This window comes from Hyperolius riggenbachi, chromosome 3 (assembly GCF_040937935.1).
Source record: "Hyperolius riggenbachi isolate aHypRig1 chromosome 3, aHypRig1.pri, whole genome shotgun sequence".
NCBI classification, from domain to species: domain Eukaryota; kingdom Metazoa; phylum Chordata; class Amphibia; order Anura; family Hyperoliidae; genus Hyperolius; species Hyperolius riggenbachi.
In genome coordinates this window covers 257,769,713-257,788,818 of record NC_090648.1, presented here as the reverse complement: position 1 = coordinate 257,788,818, position 19,106 = coordinate 257,769,713, and the positions used below count along the sequence as shown (strand labels likewise).

The window sequence follows — 19,106 nt, the reverse complement described above, 5'->3', positions numbered from 1 at the left end:
CAGCAAGTGTAATGAAAGACAATGACATACATCCATTGAAGGTCCGATTACTATATAAACAAATAAAAAGTTCTACGTTACAAAATATCTGCTTGGATGCTCTAACAGCTACAGTTTTAAAGTAAATGTATTGTAAGCAGTAAAGTTAAAACGTCTGGCAGGGCAATTTGGTACAAAAAGAATAATTAATCATGTGCAGGACTGCAGTTAGCTGCACTAGCATATTAGCATTTGTTCTAATTCCCTTTTGATACATTTCCTACTTTGTTTTTATCCTTTAACTGCAATACGATTTAACCAAGAAATTGTCTTTTACTGAGCAGGATTGTTGTGAGTAATGTATCCATCTATGTTGCACATCATGTTCTAGATTAAAATGTCTGTTCAATAATAGAATCTCTTTGTCAAAATATTGTGCTCATTATAGGTTGAGTACAAATACAAAACTGCTACTGGGATCTTGAAGCTGCATACGGTATTATATAGGAAAATATTCTGACATACAAGTGATAAACTGTTGTTGTTTATTTTATCATTCACTAACCTAAAACCCTCACTATTTTCTGATATCACCAGGGTGAATAATGCAACCTTAAAGTGGATCCGAGATTGACTTTTACTCATTGCATAATTGTGTTCCTTTCATATAGTTTATAGGGCATTCCTCAAATCAAATACTTTTTTGTTGTAATACTCTAATTCCCTATAAACTAAACAAGCCTCGCCCACAGCCTTTCAGAGAGCCTTGGCACTGTAGCAAGGGCTCATGGGAGCTCAGTCTGGGCAGGAGGAGGGGGAGGTATTACTAGCCAGAGATTTCAGAGGCAGAGGGGAGGAGGGAAGAGGAGGGGGATTAGGCTGAGTGCTGAAGATGCAGATAAGCTTTTGCCTGTGTGTAATATTTACAAACAACATGGCTGCTGTCATTGTATCACAGGAAGAAATAATCATATTCTATTGAAGCTGTCTGTAGCTAGATTTGCTGTGTAAACTATCTACACTTTAGATAAGATATTTGTCATCCTGCTGGTGGCAGCACTGAGGAACTTTTGTGTGGACTTCTGCTGTCTACCAGCAGATGGCTCTCGTCTTGCTGGGAGCTGTGCAACTCTCCGGGCTCACCAGCAGATGGAACTGGTGAGGTATTCTTGCCAGTCACCTGATCAATGTGCTGCATACTTAAGGATGGACTTGCTAGCAGCACATTGCTAGATCATTTTGTTTCCTTGCAGTGTTGTGACTCTGGCCAATCTTCCTGTGTTCCTTGAACCTTGTTCCTGTACTCTGAACTCCTGGTATTGACCCTTGCTTATCCGACAATTCTTTGCTTGCCGTCTGTATTACCGTATATTCTAATCGCCTGGTTTGATTAATGCCTGTCTGACTATTCTCTTGTATGCTGATTTGGTTATCCACTCCTGTATATATTGTGTGAGCTGTATTATTGAATATTTGTTGTATATATTGTACAGATAGATAGATAGATAGATAGATAGATAGATAGATAGATAGATAGATAGATAGATAGATAGATAGATAGATAGTTAGGATTTCTGTATTTGTGGTGCACCACGTATTGTATGATTGGATGTGTATAGTGGATGTATATTTGTATTGCTGCATCTTTGTAATAAAACACGTTTTGTCCTTCAAATTCAACCTGTGCAGACCTCAATATTTTCATATATGTGATTTCTTGGTCTCATATTGTCTTGATAAGAATCTGCATGTGCAGATCCTTACAGATATAGACAAGTTACTTGTTATAGTTAGTATTTCATCTCGGATCTGCTTTAAGGTAGTGAAGTAAGCGTCGGTTTTCCTATTCGAATTCCAGCAAATGTGATCATACTGATCGAATCTCACAGAAATATTTGCACCAATATGTCCAACTGATCGATGCTTTTAATGAATATATATCTCAAAATGGACTGAATTAATGATTAGATGGAAAATCTCAAACAATTGGTGGTATGGCAGGAGAGGTTGCAGCTTGATGCGGTGCAGTGCTGCGGATCAATTGATTGTTCAATTCATCATGCTGAAATCTATTGAGAATCTATGTGCAGTGTGTGGAGGTAATAGACCCCTCTCTGATCAGATTCAGCTTTTTGCCACATTGAATGGCAATCTATAAATGTGTATCTACCTTTAGACAGCAGACAGTTTTTAATCAACTGAGGCCAGGTTAGCAGCAAGTTCCCTTTTTTTCTCCACCAAACTCCAGCTCAGGAGGACCTAAGCATATTGTGATGAAACGCGGAAAAGCCGCTGTCTCTCAAGGCGAGGCGGCTGTTTCCGCGTCCAGCATGGCGTTACAACGCGGAAAAAACGCCGCATGCCGCTTAGGCAGAGCGGCGGAATCCGCATCGGAGGCGGCTCCCGCACTCAGTTCACTGGATACATTGCAAGACAGTACTGGTGTGGCTGGGACTGATAGTCCACCAAGATTCAGACTTACACGCGCGCGAGCACAGAGGCAGAGTTTAAATAGCAGTTAGAAGGGTGTCGGCTGACCAGCTGGGTCAGCTGACAAATTCCACTGCTCTCATTGGACCAGCAATTAGGGAGGTCCTGGAAAGGTCCTAGAGTATATATACTGCTGGTTGTTCACTTGCTCTTGGTCTGGCGTGCAATCACATATGTGGAAGCACCCAGATCCGTAGTCAGATCCGCAAGTGTGCCGGGACCAGCTGGAGCTGTAATCCTACACTTAGCTAGATTTTGTTGATAGCTTAAAGTACTAGTTTGATTGTGATTATTTGTTATGACTTTTGCCTGCCTTGACTACCCTTCTGAACGCTGATCTTGTACCTTGATATTTCTGATACCCTGTTGCCGAACCCCGGCTCGTTTCTAGACTCCGCCTCAGCCTCCTGATTCTGTACCTCGATATTTCTGATACCCCGTTACTGAACCCTGCCTGTACTTAGACTCCGCCTTTGCCTCCTGATCTTGTACTTTATCTGTCCGTGTGTGTACGACCTGGCTTGTCCGACCTCGAGAACCAGCCTTACCGTTAGAGGCGGTTCCTCGCTCTGTTAGCGACCTTTCCTCCTGAGGGTCACTTCCAGACATCCTTCCTACTGTCAGTCTGACTCCTCCCGTCTTGGAGAGCTCAGGTCTGCAGAAGGAATCTGTGCAGTACTCCTTGCTGCACTGAGGCCTAGTCCTCAAAGTGTTACTGTTACACCAAACACTACACTCTACTTAGGTGAACAGAGGTTAGCTAGTATATCGGATTATCGGTGAGACTGCAGATCACTTATAATCTGGTATATATCTGTATTCCCAGAGATACTGCAGATCACTGGTAATCAGATCCTCTCTGTGCTTCACCGATCGTTACAGAACGCCAGACCAAATACAAAATGGACGCAAACACTGATTGTCTGGGTGTACTTGCCACTTCGGTGGACAACATCAATCAAGTACTGGGCGCCCACATAACTCTTATTGATGCCCTATCAGGGTCTGTACAAACCCTCCAGACATCAGTGGATCATGTGCGATCCTCTCCTAGCTCTGACATACGTATGCCTGTACCTGAAAGCTTTTCCGGCCACAGATCTGACTTCCGGAATTTTAGGAGTAGAGTATTGTCCTATTTTGAGTTGAGACCCCAATCTTCGGGTACTGAGACCCAGAGGGTCACGTTTATAAAGACTTTGTTGTCTGGCGACTCCCAGTCTTGGGCATATAGCCTGCCCGCCGGAGACAAAGCTCTTACCTCTGTAGAGGAATTCTTTAAAGCTATGGCAGTAATTTACGACGATTCGGACCTTGCTTCGACTTCTGAGCGGAAGCTCAAGCTTTTGCGTCAAGGCGAAGGTCCGGTCGAAGATTACGCGGCCGAGTTTAGGAGGTGGTCAGTTACGGCCAGGTGGGACACTTATGCCCTATTAGATCGTTTCTTGTCAGGGCTGTCCGATGAGGTCTCGGATTTGATGTTAAGCCAGCCCAAGCCCAGAACAGTCGATGAGGCCATCTCAGCGGCCATCCGAATCGACCGCAGGCTGCGCCACCAAAAACAGACCAGGGGTAGTTCCCGTGTCAGAGGGGTATCTTACACTATGGTCCCAGTGGCTCCACCTCCTACTATTTCACCTTCTCCCGTCTTGCCTCCATCCGAGCCGATACAGATTGCTCGGTCAAAATTGACCCAGGTAGAGCGAAGACGGAGAATGACCGAACAGCTGTGTCTGTACTGTGCTGAAGGGGGGCATATAGTACAGAACTGCCCTAACAAGCCGGGAAGATGCTACCGTTTAGGAGTGGTAGGGGGTAGCACCCTAGGTGCCCGGCTCATACCCTTAAACGAAAAACGTTTGCTCCTTCCATGTATGATTACATGGGGGGACAAATCTGAAGCCACAGAAGCCTTTGTTGATTCTGGCTCCGCGGCTAACTTTATGAGTTCAGAGTTCGCAGAAAAGTTGGGCATTCCGCTCACCCCAGTAAAACCACCTATCCAGGTTACTGCTGTGGACGACTCCCCGCTGCAAAGGGACCGTCCGCTGTCTCAGACACCAGAGGTGGAAGTCACTATTGGGGTTCTGCATAACGAAAGTCTAAGTTTCTTTGTATTACACATGACCACCTCCACAATTGTTTTAGGAATGCCCTGGCTGCAGCTCCATTCGCCACAGGTTAATTGGGCTACAGGACAATTAACTAGTTGGTCAGACTTCTGTTCCCAACAGTGTCTAGGGAAGGTGACTTTAGGTCAGACCAAGTTGCATGTGGAGGGGGTTCCCGAGCAATACTCCGAGTTCTCGGATGTATTCTGTCCCAAGGCTGCTGACAAGTTACCTCCTCATCGCCCTTTCGATTGCCCCATCGATCTCCGTGCCGGTTGTATGCCCCCTAGGGGTCACCTGTATAATTTGTCTGGACCAGAGAAAATAGCGATGCAGGAGTACATTCGTGACAATTTAGCCAAAGGGTTCATTCGCCCCTCCCGGTCGCCTGCAGGGGCCGGATTCTTTTTTGTTAAGAAAAAAGACGGAGGGCTGCGACCATGCATCGACTACCGTGGCCTGAATAAAATCACTGTGAAGAATCGTTATCCGTTACCATTGATAGACGATTTATTTACGCAAGTCACCAACGCTAAGATCTTTTCAAAATTAGATCTGAGGGGTGCATACAACCTGGTCCGCATTAGAAAGGGTGATGAATGGAAGACGGCCTTCAACACTCCCGACGGGCATTACGAGTACTTAGTGATGCCCTTCGGGTTGTGCAATGCGCCAGCCGTCTTTCAAGAATTAATCAACGAGGTATTCAGGGAGGTGTTGGGTAGGTTTGTACTAGTATACCTTGACGATATACTAATCTATTCCAACAACCTCCCCGAGCACAGGGTCCACGTTAAATTCGTGTTGGACAAATTGAGGCAAAATATGCTGTATGCCAAGGTGGAGAAATGTATTTTAGAGGTGACCACTGTCACATTTTTAGGGTATGTGATCTCCACCTCAGGCCTGTCAATGGATCCTGCCAAGGTCACAGCTGTCCTGGAATGGCCACAGCCAGTGGGGTTGAAGCCCCTGCAAAGATTTTTAGGTTTTGCGAATTACTATAGGAGGTTCATAAAGGGATACTCCACGATGATTGCCCCTCTTACCAGTCTCACAAAAAAGGGGGCAGATACCAACCACTGGTCTCCTGAGGCTGTGGCAGCTTTTTCTCACTTGAAAAAATTGTTTTGCTCTGCACCCATATTGAGACACGTAGACACCTCTTACCTATTCATTGTGGAGGTTGATGCCTCAGAAGTTGGAGTAGGGGCTGTGCTGTCTCAACGCTCTGGGCTGCAGGGAAGGTTGCACCCGTGTGCCTATTTCTCTCGGAGGTTTTCACCGGCAGAGAAAAACTACGACATAGGCAACCGGGAACTTCTGGCCATTAAATTGGCATTTGAAGAATGGCGCCACTGGTTAGAAGGGGCAGAACACAGGATCACGGTGTATACTGATCACAAGAATCTGGAATACATCGAGGGGGCTAAGAGACTAAGTCCCCGACAGGCCCGTTGGTCGTTATTTTTTACGAGATTCAGATTTATTATCACATACACTCCAGGCAGCAAAAACATCAAGGCAGATGCCCTGTCCAGATGTTTCGAATTAGAGACAGCACAGCCCCCCGCTCCTGAGTCCATCATCCCGCAGAGGCTGGTGTTAGCAGCCACAGAGACCTGGGAGGATTGGACAAAGGTTTTGGGTCCCTTTCAGCAGGATGTCCCTGAGGGAAAACCGGAGGGGGTCTTGTTTATCCCACTGTTTTTTCGTCTACAGGTCTTACAAATGTTTCACGCCCATAAGAGTGCTGGTCACCCTGGTGCTGCCAGAACGCAGGATCTGATTGCCAGGTGTGCTTGGTGGCCTTCTATGGCATCAGACTGCAAGGAATATGTCAGGGAATGTGCGGTATGTGCCAAAAGTAAACCCTCCCGGCAGGCACCTGTCGGTACCTTACAGCCTTTACCCGCCCCGAGTGAACCATGGACCCACTTGTCCATGGATTTTGTGGGTGAGCTCCCCAGGTCTGAAGGCATGTCGGTCATTTGGGTGGTAGTCGACCGCTTCAGCAAAATGGCCCATTTCGTGCCTTTGAAAGGACTCCCCTCGGCCCAAGAATTGGCTGACCTATTCATCGTCCACATTTTCCGGCTGCACGGCATTCCGGAGAACATTGTGTCCGATCGGGGAGTCCAATTTATCTCTAAATTCTGGAGGGCATTTTGCCACCAAATGGGCATGAAGCTGTCTTTCTCGTCAGGCTACCACCCACAGACGAATGGGCAGACTGAACGAATTAATCAGTCTTTAGAACAGTTTTTAAGATGTTACGTTGCGGGGGCACAGAATGACTGGGTGAAGTTTCTGGCTTTTGCAGAATTTGCGCAGAATAATTTAAAGAGTTCTTCTTCTGGTTTTTCCCCGTTCCAGATTGTGACAGGGAGGTCGCCCAAGTTCTCCCCTTTGCCAGTTGCCTCTTCTCCGTTCCCAGCACTGGAGGATTGGCAGAGGTCACTCAGGGACAATTGGGGAATTGTTAGAGATAATTTGCAGAAAGCGTTCCAAAGTCAAAAGGGTCAAGCGGACAAGAGACGTTCCATGGAATGGAAGTTTCAGCCAGGAGATTTAGTCTGGGTGTCCACACGTCACTTGACCCTGAAGCAGCCTTCTGCCAAACTGGGCCCCAGGTTTGTGGGTCCGTTTTCTGTGACCAAAAAGATCAACAACGTCACTTATACCGTTGATCTCCCCGCCAGCATGCGTGGGGTGAGATCATTTCACGTATCCCTGCTCAAACCTGCAGTCCATGTGGGCCCTACTCCTCCTCCTACTGTCCTGGTGGATAGTCATCCTGAGTTCGAAATAGAGAAAATTTTGGACTCTCGCATTGTCCAGAACTCGGTACAGTATCTGGTACACTGGAAGGGATATGGCATTGAGGAGAGACAGTGGGTACCGGGGACTCGCATGCATGCGGATGAGTTGAGGAAAGAGTTTCATGCCTTACACCCCGAGAAGCCTGGTAGGAGTTGTCCGGAGTCCACTCCTCGAGGGGGGGGGTACTGTGATGAAACGCGGAAAAGTCGCTGTCTCTCAAGGCAAGGCGGCTGTTTCCGCGTCCAGCATGGCGTCACAACGCGGAAAAAACGCCGCATGCCGCTTAGGCAGAGCGGCGGAATCCGCATCGGAGGCGGCTCCCGCACTCAGTTCACTGGATACATTGCAAGACAGTACTGGTGTGGCTGGGACTGATAGTCCACCAAGATTCAGACTTACACGCGCGCGAGCACAGAGGCAGAGTTTAAATAGCAGTTAGAAGGGTGTCGGCTGACCAGCTGGGTCAGCTGACAAATTCCACTGCTCTCATTGGACCAGCAATTAGGGAGGTCCTGGAAAGGTCCTAGAGTATATATACTGCTGGTTGTTCACTTGCTCTTGGTCTGGCGTGCAATCACATATGTGGAAGCACCCAGATCCGTAGTCAGATCCGCAAGTGTGCCGGGACCAGCTGGAGCTGTAATCCTACACTTAGCTAGATTTTGTTGATAGCTTAAAGTACTAGTTTGATTGTGATTATTTGTTATGACTTTTGCCTGCCTTGACTACCCTTCTGAACTCTGATCTTGTACCTTGATATTTCTGATACCCTGTTGCCGAACCCCGGCTCGTTTCTAGACTCCGCCTCAGCCTCCTGATTCTGTACCTCGATATTTCTGATACCACGTTACTGAACCCTGCCTGTACTTAGACTCCGCCTTTGCCTCCTGATCTTGTACTTTATCTGTCCGTGTGTGTACGACCTGACTTGTCCGACCTCGAGAACCGGCCTTACCATTAGAGGCGGTTCCTCACTCTGTTAGCGACCTTTCCTCCTGAGGGTCACTTCCAGACATCCTTCCTACTGTTAGTCTGACTCCTCCCGTCTTGGAGAGCTCAGGTCTGCAGAAGGAATCTGTGCAGTACTCCTTGCTGCACTGAGGCCTAGTCCTCAAAGTGTTACTGTTACACCAAACACTACACTCTACTCAGGTGAACAGAGGTTAGCTAGTATATCGGCTTATCGGTGAGACTGCAGATCACTTATAATCTGGTATATATCTGTATTCCCAGTGATACTGCAGATCACCGGTAATCAGATCCTCTCTGTGCTTCACCGATCGTTACACATATGATGTTTTATGTGTATAACATACATTTTCAATATGCATTCTGTATTTTTTTTTCTTTTTGTATTTTCTTGTAGTAAGGGGCTCCGTAAAAGTGAGATCACATCACAAAGTGAGAGTTCATGTTTAAACCTCTTGAATATATAAGGCTGTCAAAGTATGAGATGAGCAACAAATCATTATATCTACTACCCATGGAAGCGGTCAGAATTTAATTAGCAGAAAAGAGCAATTTGTATTGGCTGCTGATTGATTCCAATCTCTTGCAGCCTTGTGCCTGTGAAATGAAAAAACAAAACAAAACAAAAACAACCTGGCCTCCCTGACCTCTGCCTGTTACAGACTGCACTTGTTGTCTTCCTGCTGAAATGAAAACATATAGTAAGTGCTGCACTGTGTCTTAGGGAGCTCATGTCTTGACAGAACACTCACTATGTGACCAGTAGGCTGCCATACTGGAAGGTGAGATAGAACTCAAAGGGGATGAGGCTTGTCACTTTACTCTTCAGGTTAATACATTACCTCCCCAACTAATCATTTTATTTGAATATTTTGAGTCTGGTAGCATAGCAAGATTATGAGCAGGGCTATGGGTGTTCATGGCCATTTTGATAAAGAGATTCCAGGCTGCTAATATCCAGGTGACGGTCTGGATCTCAATGACTTATGCCTGTCTGTAGTTTGGCTAGCCATCTCATTATAACAGTAATGAGCAGTAAATAACTTATTAAGTTCATAATTTCAGCAACTTCTGTAGGAAAACAGAAGAGATGACAGATGAGCATAGCATGTACACCACGTCCAACTGCGCTTACACACTTAATCCGTGTGGTAGGCACGGGCCGTGCGGCAACACACTGCAGACTTTGCGTTGGGAATGTAATGGTTTGGATACTTCCAGCACACCGCATCATATTAAGTGTGTAAGGCCCGGTTCACATTAGCGGTGGCCGTCCGGAATCGCCGTGCCGGAGCCGGACCGCTTGCAGAACGGACGGAACGGACGCACGGCAATAGCAATGAAAGCCTATGCGTCCGTTCACATGCGTCCGTTCTGCCGGACCGGAGCCGGACCGGATCCGGACCGGATCCGGACTCCGGCGTCCGTTCCAACATGCGCTATTTTTTGGTCCGGCTCCTCCGGCAGCCGTATCCGGAGCGGAGCCGGACTGCACCATCCGGCCAATACAAAGCAATGAGAGCCGGAGAGCGCACAACACACTGGCTACAAAAACCGGACGTTCTACCCCACTTCCTATGCATTTTGGATGGGGACCACATGGGCCCAGCGTTCAAAGAGTGGGGCAGCAGCGATTTCATGCTGGAGCTCGTTTTGGCAGCAACATGTCTGATGTCTGATAACGAGGAGGCGAACAACAGGAAGGAGAGAATTCCCAGGTTTACGAGTAAAAAATGCCTGGATCCATGGTCCCAACTGCAGTCTCTGTATCCACGGATGGTCTCCACACGTCCACCTGTCTCCAACAATGACCCCAGACCCTTCTGCTGACCTCCCAGACCCCAGGTATTTACAGGATGGTATCTCCTTAAGAAACCGGATCCGGACCGCAACCGTGTTCACACCGCACGGAAACCGGATGCAAACGGACCGGATCCGGATAGGAACCGTACGGATCAGGTCCGGTCCGGCTCCGGTGCGGTCCGGACATCCGGTGCGGTTTTGACAAAACCGCAAGTGTGAACGGGGCCTTAGTCCCCATAGACTTGCATGGCCCTTGTGGAGGTGCAACACATGTGTAAAAGGGGCCCTAAAGAGACACTTCGACCAAAAATTTAACTTTATCCCAATCAGTAGCTGATACCCCCTTTTACATGAGAAATCTATTCCTTTTCACAAACAGACCATCAGGAGGCGCTGTATGACTGATATTGTGGTGAAACCCCTCCCACAAGAAACTCTGAGGACCATGGTACTCCTGGCAGTTTCCTGTCTGTGAACCTTGTTGCATTGTGGGAAATAGCTGTTTACAGCTGTTTCCTACTGCCAAAAAAAGCAAGCAGCATCTACATCATCTGCCAACAGTAAAAATGGCACCATGTAATACATGTCAGAATGTAAATCAGGGATTTAAAAGATTTTACAACAGGCAAACACTGACTAAATCATTTATACATAATTATTGTAAAAATGAAGCACTTTTTTATTACATTTTTTTCACTGGAAACTTCTTGAAAGTATTGGAGGCAGAGCATCAGCACAGATTTAAGGCTGAGGCAACTGGTCTTATTTATTAGGGAGAGAATATGGGAGTCTACATTTTCCTCTTACTTCAGGTTCTCTTTAAGTGAACCAAGAGCCACTTATTTCCAGTCAATGTTTTGTTTGAAAAGCACAGAAGAATAATTTTATAGACAAGGTCAGAAATAAGTAGGGAGATTTAATTGATGAGATAACGCTTGTAAATCAACCCCCGACTGTTTTCATCAATCAGCGCACAAAAAACCCTGAAATGATTCTAGTTGCATTATTTTACAATTTAAAATGTGGCTGTCACAATGGATAATATACTATTGACACAGGTAAACCAGGGGAAACACGATATAAAGATATATATACCTGCAGCAACAAAGAAAGACCACACAGGGTTTGTGAGAGAACAGGAATAATATTAAGAGCACTAAGGAAAATTGCATATGGTAGCAGTGATAAGCACAACATTTTCACAATAGGCTTATTACCCACCCATGTGGTAGAGGTTGAGATTAGCAACTTCAAACTTTTATCCAGTTAACCAGCAGCTGTGTAAATATTTTAGTTACTTGCTATAGACCTTATTGCCCCCGCCCCCCTTTCCTGGTTGGAGCTATAACAACTTTTAAGATAATTTTGTAAGTGGTCAGAAATGCAAACAGGTATTCTGACCATAACTGTTGCACTACAAAATTGATCTATTATGACTCATTTCTTTTCATTTGAGATGTGGCATTTTATCAATAGGAGGTGTTTTCTCACAGTACTATTAAGGAAAGAGTACATAACAAAAATGACTGAAACAAGCCAATATAGTCTTAATTTATTGGATAAATGTAGAAGTAGGTGTTTAGATAGCGGATCAATGCATGGAAAGAAAATTGTATTTAAATTGTTTTTCCTACTTGCATTTTTATGGGATGAGATATTTTGGAAACCAGCAGCCCAATTCTGTCTGAATCAAAAAGCTATTCAAAATTATCTAGGTAAAAAGTGTATTTGTTAGTTAAGTCCCAAAGATCTATTACTTTATCACGTGTCCTGTTTAAAGTAGTAACTATATTTATTATTGGTGAATATTGGGTTGGTTATTGGGATTGATGGTGGAAAATAATCTGCATTTATAACAACTGTGAAGTTCTGGGGGTCAGTGGCACATGATGACATCTGTCCATACACAGTTCTGAGAAAGGGGACCCAGATGCCTAAAAGCTTGGAATTTATTTCCTGATATTAACCCTTTATCTGCTTTATCTCTTTGATGACCTGACTTTTTGCATTGGGACTAAGATAATATTTATGCTACAGACAAATGATCCATGCTAGCAGCAACTGAAGATAAATGAGTGTGTGCTTCTTTATTAGGGAAAAAATGTAGCAATTCAGAATTTTAAATAAAAATGTAACTAATTTAGGCCTAACCTACACTCTGAAATCAACCACTCCTTTTAATAATATGGCATGGTCTAGTGCAGTGTTTCTCAACATTTTATTGGTATGTACCCCTTTTAAAACCCTGTACTCACCAAGTACTCCCTAGCATAGTAAACATTTTCACAAGTACCCCTTGACAAATATATATTTAATCGTAGTACATGATAACTGGTTCTAAACCATTTCCAAGCATTTACTATTGCTTTTAACTAGCTAAAATACTAATTTGATGTTGTTAAAATAAGATTTATAATTTTCTAAAACTCTACATTTGTTATTCTTGGTTAAGTTTATCAAGCCTGAGTACCCCCTGGAACTATCAAAAGTACCCCCTGGGGTACGCGTACCACGTGTTGAGAACCTATGGTCTAGTGGCAAGATTACTCTTCACTACTTCAGTCAAGACTTAAGTGCCTGAAAATAAGGCTGAAAAATGGAAGTCAGCTTACCCATAAACTAGGTCATGTACACAGGATCCCCAGGCCACTATGCAAAGTGTATGTAAAGAGAATGTCCATACAGCCTTGTATTTACCTGTCTGGGTGATGGCAGCAGTCTTTGCATCTTCTAATTCCTATTGCTCACTGCAGGCTAGTAACTACAGACATGATAGGAAGTCCCATGACTAAAGTTACTGCTAAAGAGTCCCTACAAGGAGTCAGAATATGCAGCACATATGCAGAGACTGCAGCACATGATTTTCTTTCAATCTACAGAGTACAATGTAAAACAGGGTATGGTAAAACCCCTGTTGTCCAGAACTTAGTTAACCAGAAGTCTCAAGCAACCAGAAAAATAATCCTGGCCTTGCATGATGCATAAATCTACTTTTACACATCTTCATACAGCAATAAACCTCTGCTACAATAAGTTTGTCCTTTGTCTTAAGTTGTTTTTAATTACGTACTGTATTTCAACATTAATACCGTGTTTATGGTATGTATATCATCTGGGGTATAATACTGCTTTTAGCTAGGCCTGTTTTTAACACTGATTCTCAAGCAGCCAAAAACTTCACTTAGGCGGCATCAGCAATCCCCGCTGGTGCCGAATAATGGGGGCTTTACTGTATATATATATATATATATATATATATATATATATATATATATATATATATATATATATATATATACATACACACGAGGCAAAAAAACCTATACAGTGTTAGCAATACTGCACAACACATGCTGAAAATTCTAGATAAATTACAGAAACAATTGGCTTTAGGACACTGTAGACATTAGAACTTGTGAACGCCAAAGTAACCTTATTGTAAAGTTAGAAGTTTTAAATCAGGATGATACCATTTATTGGCTAACTAAAAATGAACAAGAATAAGCAAGCTTTTGGCCTTGCAGCCTTCGTCGGGCTTACATCCTGTTAGTTTGCAGGCTGGTGGTACAGACAGCTATATACATGCAACATCAAAAGGGAAAACAGATTTGTTTCAAGCATAAATACATGTCATTAAGATGCCTTCATTGAAACAGAACATTTAAATGGGGTGAGAGGTTGTTAGCTGAGATAAGGATCCTTGTTTACTCCATGCTCACAGACCTGGGAGTTGGACTGAGACAGAGGTATCGTAAATTCTGAGTTCACAAGTTCAGCTATATAGGCTGAGAAAGAGTTCAAATATCATCAGCCTCATACCAATATAAAAAAGTTTTTGTCTTTATTCAAGCCCTTGTCCACAGCTTTGAACCAATTTATAAATTTTGTTTCTGCTATTAATCGATCATTTGACATTTTGAAGCCACCCTTCAGAGCAGTGACACGAAGATCATACATGCTGTGTCCATTGGAACGGAAGTGTATAGCAACTGGGAGTTCAGATTTGGTATCGATAATAGTGTGCCTGTGTCCATTCATACGTTTGCGCAGAGTTTGTCTAATTTCTCCCACGTACATAACATTGGGGCATTTAGCACACATGATCAGATATATCAGATTGGTGGAACCACAGGAAAATGTACCTTGTACTCTGTACTCCTGTTGTGAACCTGGTATCGTTACCCTGTCAGTGGAGTAAATGTGTCTGCAGGTCCCACATCCTTTTTGTCGGCAGGGTAATGTTCCGTTTTGTTGAGGCCTATTCAAAGAACTCCTGACAATCATCTGTTTTAGATTGTGTGGTTGCCGATATGACAAGAGGGGAGGTTTAGGGAATATCTTTCTCAGTCTGTGATCCTTGTGTAAAATGGGATGAAGTTCCTTAAGCAATCCTCCTTAAGATTTCCAGGTGTGGGTTGTAGGTGACAACCAAAGGGACACGTTCCTCTTTCTGGCTTTGCTTATATTTCAGGAGTTCAGTAAAGTTCTAACACCAATCTAGTCCATCAATGTCATTAGAGCAAATCACCCATTCCCGTCACATTTCCTTGTCTATTCCCTAATAAGCTTTGGTTCCAGTTAACAATGGAGGGATCTTCACAACTCTCTTGTCTGTCTGTAATTGCATGACTGGCTGTGCTTCTGTTCGTAGCTCTCCACTACTTGTTGCTAAGCAAACTCGTCAGAGCTTCCAGAAATAAACCATGAAGTGAAAATTTGACATCAGTGCATGCCTGGAAAGCATAATCTAACCCAGACCATCAAATGTGACAACCTTTACAGCATGGCACATGTGTGAGGATTACATAGGCGTCACATTCCTCTGCCGGGAACAAAGGCAGCATGTGACTTCATTGTAAATACTCACAATGAGGAAAGTGCTGAACGGGATTGTTTTTTTATAATGGTGAAAATGATTATGCAATATAAGCATTTTTGTGCCATATTTGAGCTATCAGCTACTTCTGCAGGCTGTTATAATTACAGTGCTTTATGTGAGTGTATTACACAGAGCCACATTTCTTGTTAATGCATAATTTAATGTATTTAATGCAAAGTTGTGTTACCATTGCCAAGAAGACCGTTTATTATTCTGAATAGGCAAACAATAATTATTTGTCTGCCTTACAATTTCAGCAGTAAACTGTCCATGATTAAACTAACACTTCTAGACAATCTTTGTGATGCATTAGAAGGGCCTTTGCATATAGCATGAATCTCCATCTGAAGCTGTAACACATTACAACTCAAGATGAAAACTCTATTACATGGTCTTAACCTAATCAGATGAATGAATATACAATTATTTTAGAGTGTTTGCTGGGTACAATACCCCAGAGCAGCAGCACATGTATTTCATAAGCAGTGCCTGCCAGACAGACAGGGCTATGCCTGGTGCTGAATAGGTAAACATGCACCCGTGTGCAAGGATCCCTATTCATTTCAATGGAGCCAGCAGCTAATCCTGATGTACAGAAAGCTACAAGAGTCTACTAGTGCACATTGTGGCCACTTTTGATCTTAACTGGTTCCCCGCCGCCGTACAGTATATCTACGCTCCTTTGGACTTCACTTCCCCGCCCGGAGCGTAGATATACGCACCCCCCGCCGCTACCGCCGCTACCGCCGATGTCCGCTCTCCCGCTCGCACTCCCGCGATCGTGCACGCCGCTGCCCGCTCGCCCGGAGATCAATGAACGGGAAAATACATTCCCGTTCGTTGATCTCTGCCCCCGCAATGATCTGCTGCTTTCGCTAAGCAGCTCGATCATTGTAAAAAAAAAAAAAAAAATACCAGCCTCTTTGTACTTCCTCCAAGCTTCCGGAAGGAAGCTTGGAGGTCGCATTAAACTGTTGCCATCTTGTGGCCAAATAGTAAACTACACCCTAAACTATTTTTCACACACACATACATTACTTATACAAAAAAAATTAACTCATTACCTCCCACACTCCCCATTTTTTTTTTTTTTTGTAATTAAAAAAAAAATAAAAAATGTACAATTAAAAAAAATACATAAATAGTTACCTTAGGGACTGAACTTTTTAAATATTTATATCAGGAGGGTACAACACTGTTACTTTATAAACTATGGGCTTGTAATTAGGGATGGACGCAAAACTGAAAAAAATGCACCTTTATTTCCAAATAAAATATTGGCGCCAAACATTGTGATAGGGACATAATTTAAATGGTTTTATAACCGGGACAAAAGGGCAAATACATTTCATGGGTTTTAATTACAGTAGCATGCATTATTTAAAAACTATAATGGCCGAAAACTGAAAAATAATGTTTTTTTTCCCATATGTTTTCCTATTTTCCCATTAAAACAGATTTAGAATAAAATTATTCTTGGCATAATGTCCCACCTAAAGAAAGCCTAATTGGTGGCGAAAAAAACAAGATATAGTTAATTTCATTGCGATAAGTAATGATAAAGTTATAGGCGAATGAATGTAAGGAGCGCTGAAAGGAGAAAATTGCTCGGATGCTGAAGGGGTAAAACCCCTCAGTTGGGAAGTGGTTAAAGTTCCCCATTTGTTAGCAGCTTACAGAAGACTGTTTGCATTTTTTGTATCCAAAATTTGCATTCGCATTTAGCATTGAAGTCAATGGCTACAGACTTTGGCGGTTAATAGCAAAGCCCCCATACATGCTTGAATCACCAAATTTCAGGGTATGTTAAGGAGAAAAGTTCTCTGTCATTTGTCGGTTATTGAGAGGATATGGCCTTGAATCGTTTCCAAGGACACTGTGGTGGGAGTAACCAAAGGTAAGTATTTATGGTTAATTAAGATTAATAAAGGACTTTTCTCATGGTTGTCTTTTTATTTCATTTTAACTCTTTGTGGAAATGTATAGGGGTACATCAATACACCTATACACATTTCGCCAGGGGGGGGAGGCAAGCATATGGGGGTCTCCTTCCTTAAAGGGGACTACCAGATACCACCATGAACCCAGCCCTGTCGGCAATGACACAACCTCCTCCTGGGCACTGGGGGTGGGGAAGAGCCCCTTGTCCATGGATTGGATAAAGGCTCTGAGGGAGATGGGAAGGCTTGGCTGCCCTCTCTTCCACAGATCCCCTTACCATAGAGCTCCCCATGGGGGGAGGGAGGGGGAGGGGGGGGAGGCAAGAGGGATTAGCATCTTTTTTTTTTTTAATGTAACTGTTTAATGGCCAATTCACAGCTAAAATTGCCAGGGATCCTTACACAATAAAGCATTGCCAGTACCACACTGCTACTGACCCCCTGGAAACCCCAGCATGAAATTCACTGCTCTTTCATCTGAATTATGTAAATGTATACTACAGATAGGTTAATACATTATCATCCTGTGCATGAGTTCAGGTCCACTTTAAGTGTCATTTTCAAAGACTGACACTACTACTGTATTGGTAAGGAGTCTAAGTTGTGAATCCGTTTGTGAGGCAGCAAATTATGTACGTTGCTTACTATTCTTTATATTGCTCTGTGGCAAAAGTGTAAGTGTTATTCAAAAATTGTAAAGTAGATATTATAGTGTGAACGGTGGCTTTGAATTACCAGCAATGCAAATAGCCTTCCTGGCAATATCTGTTAATGTATCCCCCTCATTATAGTCTTGAAAATCCCATTTGCTATCCCTGTTTAGTTACTCTCTGGGGACTTTCACTTTTTAGTTGGTTTATTCAAAGGGAAGCCACTGGAGAGAAGAGTGACAATAAAGAAGAAAAACAAAAGAGAAAATCTGAATTATCCTTCACATACTTCATTTGAATAAAACCATAAAGTATATTACGAGGTAATATAAAGACAGAATTAAAATCACTGTAGTAAATTACACATTTGTGTCTCCTCTATGTGCAGGAATATTTTCACAGCAGAGATAGCTTTTCTACAGATAAATTAATCACATTTCAATAACAGATTGAAGCCCGTTTCAGCTTTTACAGTATTAGGACTGACCTTTCCACACAAATGTTTATGGAGCAGCATGCAGGGTTTACAGAATGTGATTGCAGATTGAGGCATCTTTATTGTAGCCGCTACCATTTATTGTCTAGACCACATCAGGCCTGCATGAACATTCATTACCATTAAACGTTTCCATATCTCCCAGTGATTTATCGTTTACAACACTGCCAAACCAAGCCATAGAATCTTATTGCCCCATTAAAATGATTGTTTTTAGGTTATATTTTTGCATTTTAAACTCATGCACAAGCCATGCTGAGCAATAATGTAACCTGTAGTGTTATAGTAATGACCAAATTTCAGCACATCTATTACGCAAACAATTTGCCTGAACTGAAGCTAAAATCACTTTGATGGTCACGCATGCATAATCTAACCTTCATGCTCTGAACTAGTTTGGACCACTTATTGGGTCAATTTAGGTAACCATCACTCTGTTTCGTTCTCACAAAAGGATCTTGAACAGTAGCTATGTAACACAGAATGATAGCTACTATGCAGTCACAACTATGCAGATAAGTAGCATGTACAAGGTCGGGCTGAGGCAGAGACTGAAGAGGCACCAGCCTTTGGGCGCAGTGCTGTGGGAGCGCATTTTGCTGTGTTCCCCCCGCTGTGCACCACAGCCCAGCCCTTTCCTCTGTTGTCCTCCCCGAGTCCCCATTCCTTTGGTGTCATCATCCTCAATTTCCGGACCAGGTGCTGGACAATCGCAATATTATATAGGTATTGTGAAGGTGGTCGCTAATAATACAATTTGCCGAATGATTGATTACGAACGATTCTTCATATGAGCAATCATAAATGATCATTTGGGACCACTAATGGATAAAAATCTCCTAACCAATCTGATCAGATTGATAGGATCGAACTGAAATTCAGATCTATTTTATTAATCTGATGGGATTGGTTAGAAGATTTTTAACCATTAGTGGACCCAAACTAACATTTAAGATCGTCCATATG

At 43.3% G+C, this 19,106-nt stretch overlaps 1 protein-coding gene across 10 annotated transcripts in view; it reads right to left on the bottom strand.

Moving 5' to 3' along the window:
- Positions 1 to 19,106, bottom strand: part of MAGI2 (membrane associated guanylate kinase, WW and PDZ domain containing 2) — a 1,075,940-nt gene that overhangs the window by 799,703 nt on the left and 257,131 nt on the right. Inside the window, exon 1 of one of the 10 annotated variants that reach the window (XM_068276197.1) lies at positions 14,318 to 14,935. The exons of the other annotated variants lie outside the window; for them this stretch is intronic. Coding sequence (XP_068132298.1) covers positions 14,318 to 14,459 — 142 coding nt within the window. The 5' untranslated portion in view covers positions 14,460 to 14,935. Of the gene's footprint in view, positions 1 to 14,317; positions 14,936 to 19,106 lie in introns of those variants that run through there. 10 annotated transcript variants of the gene reach the window in all.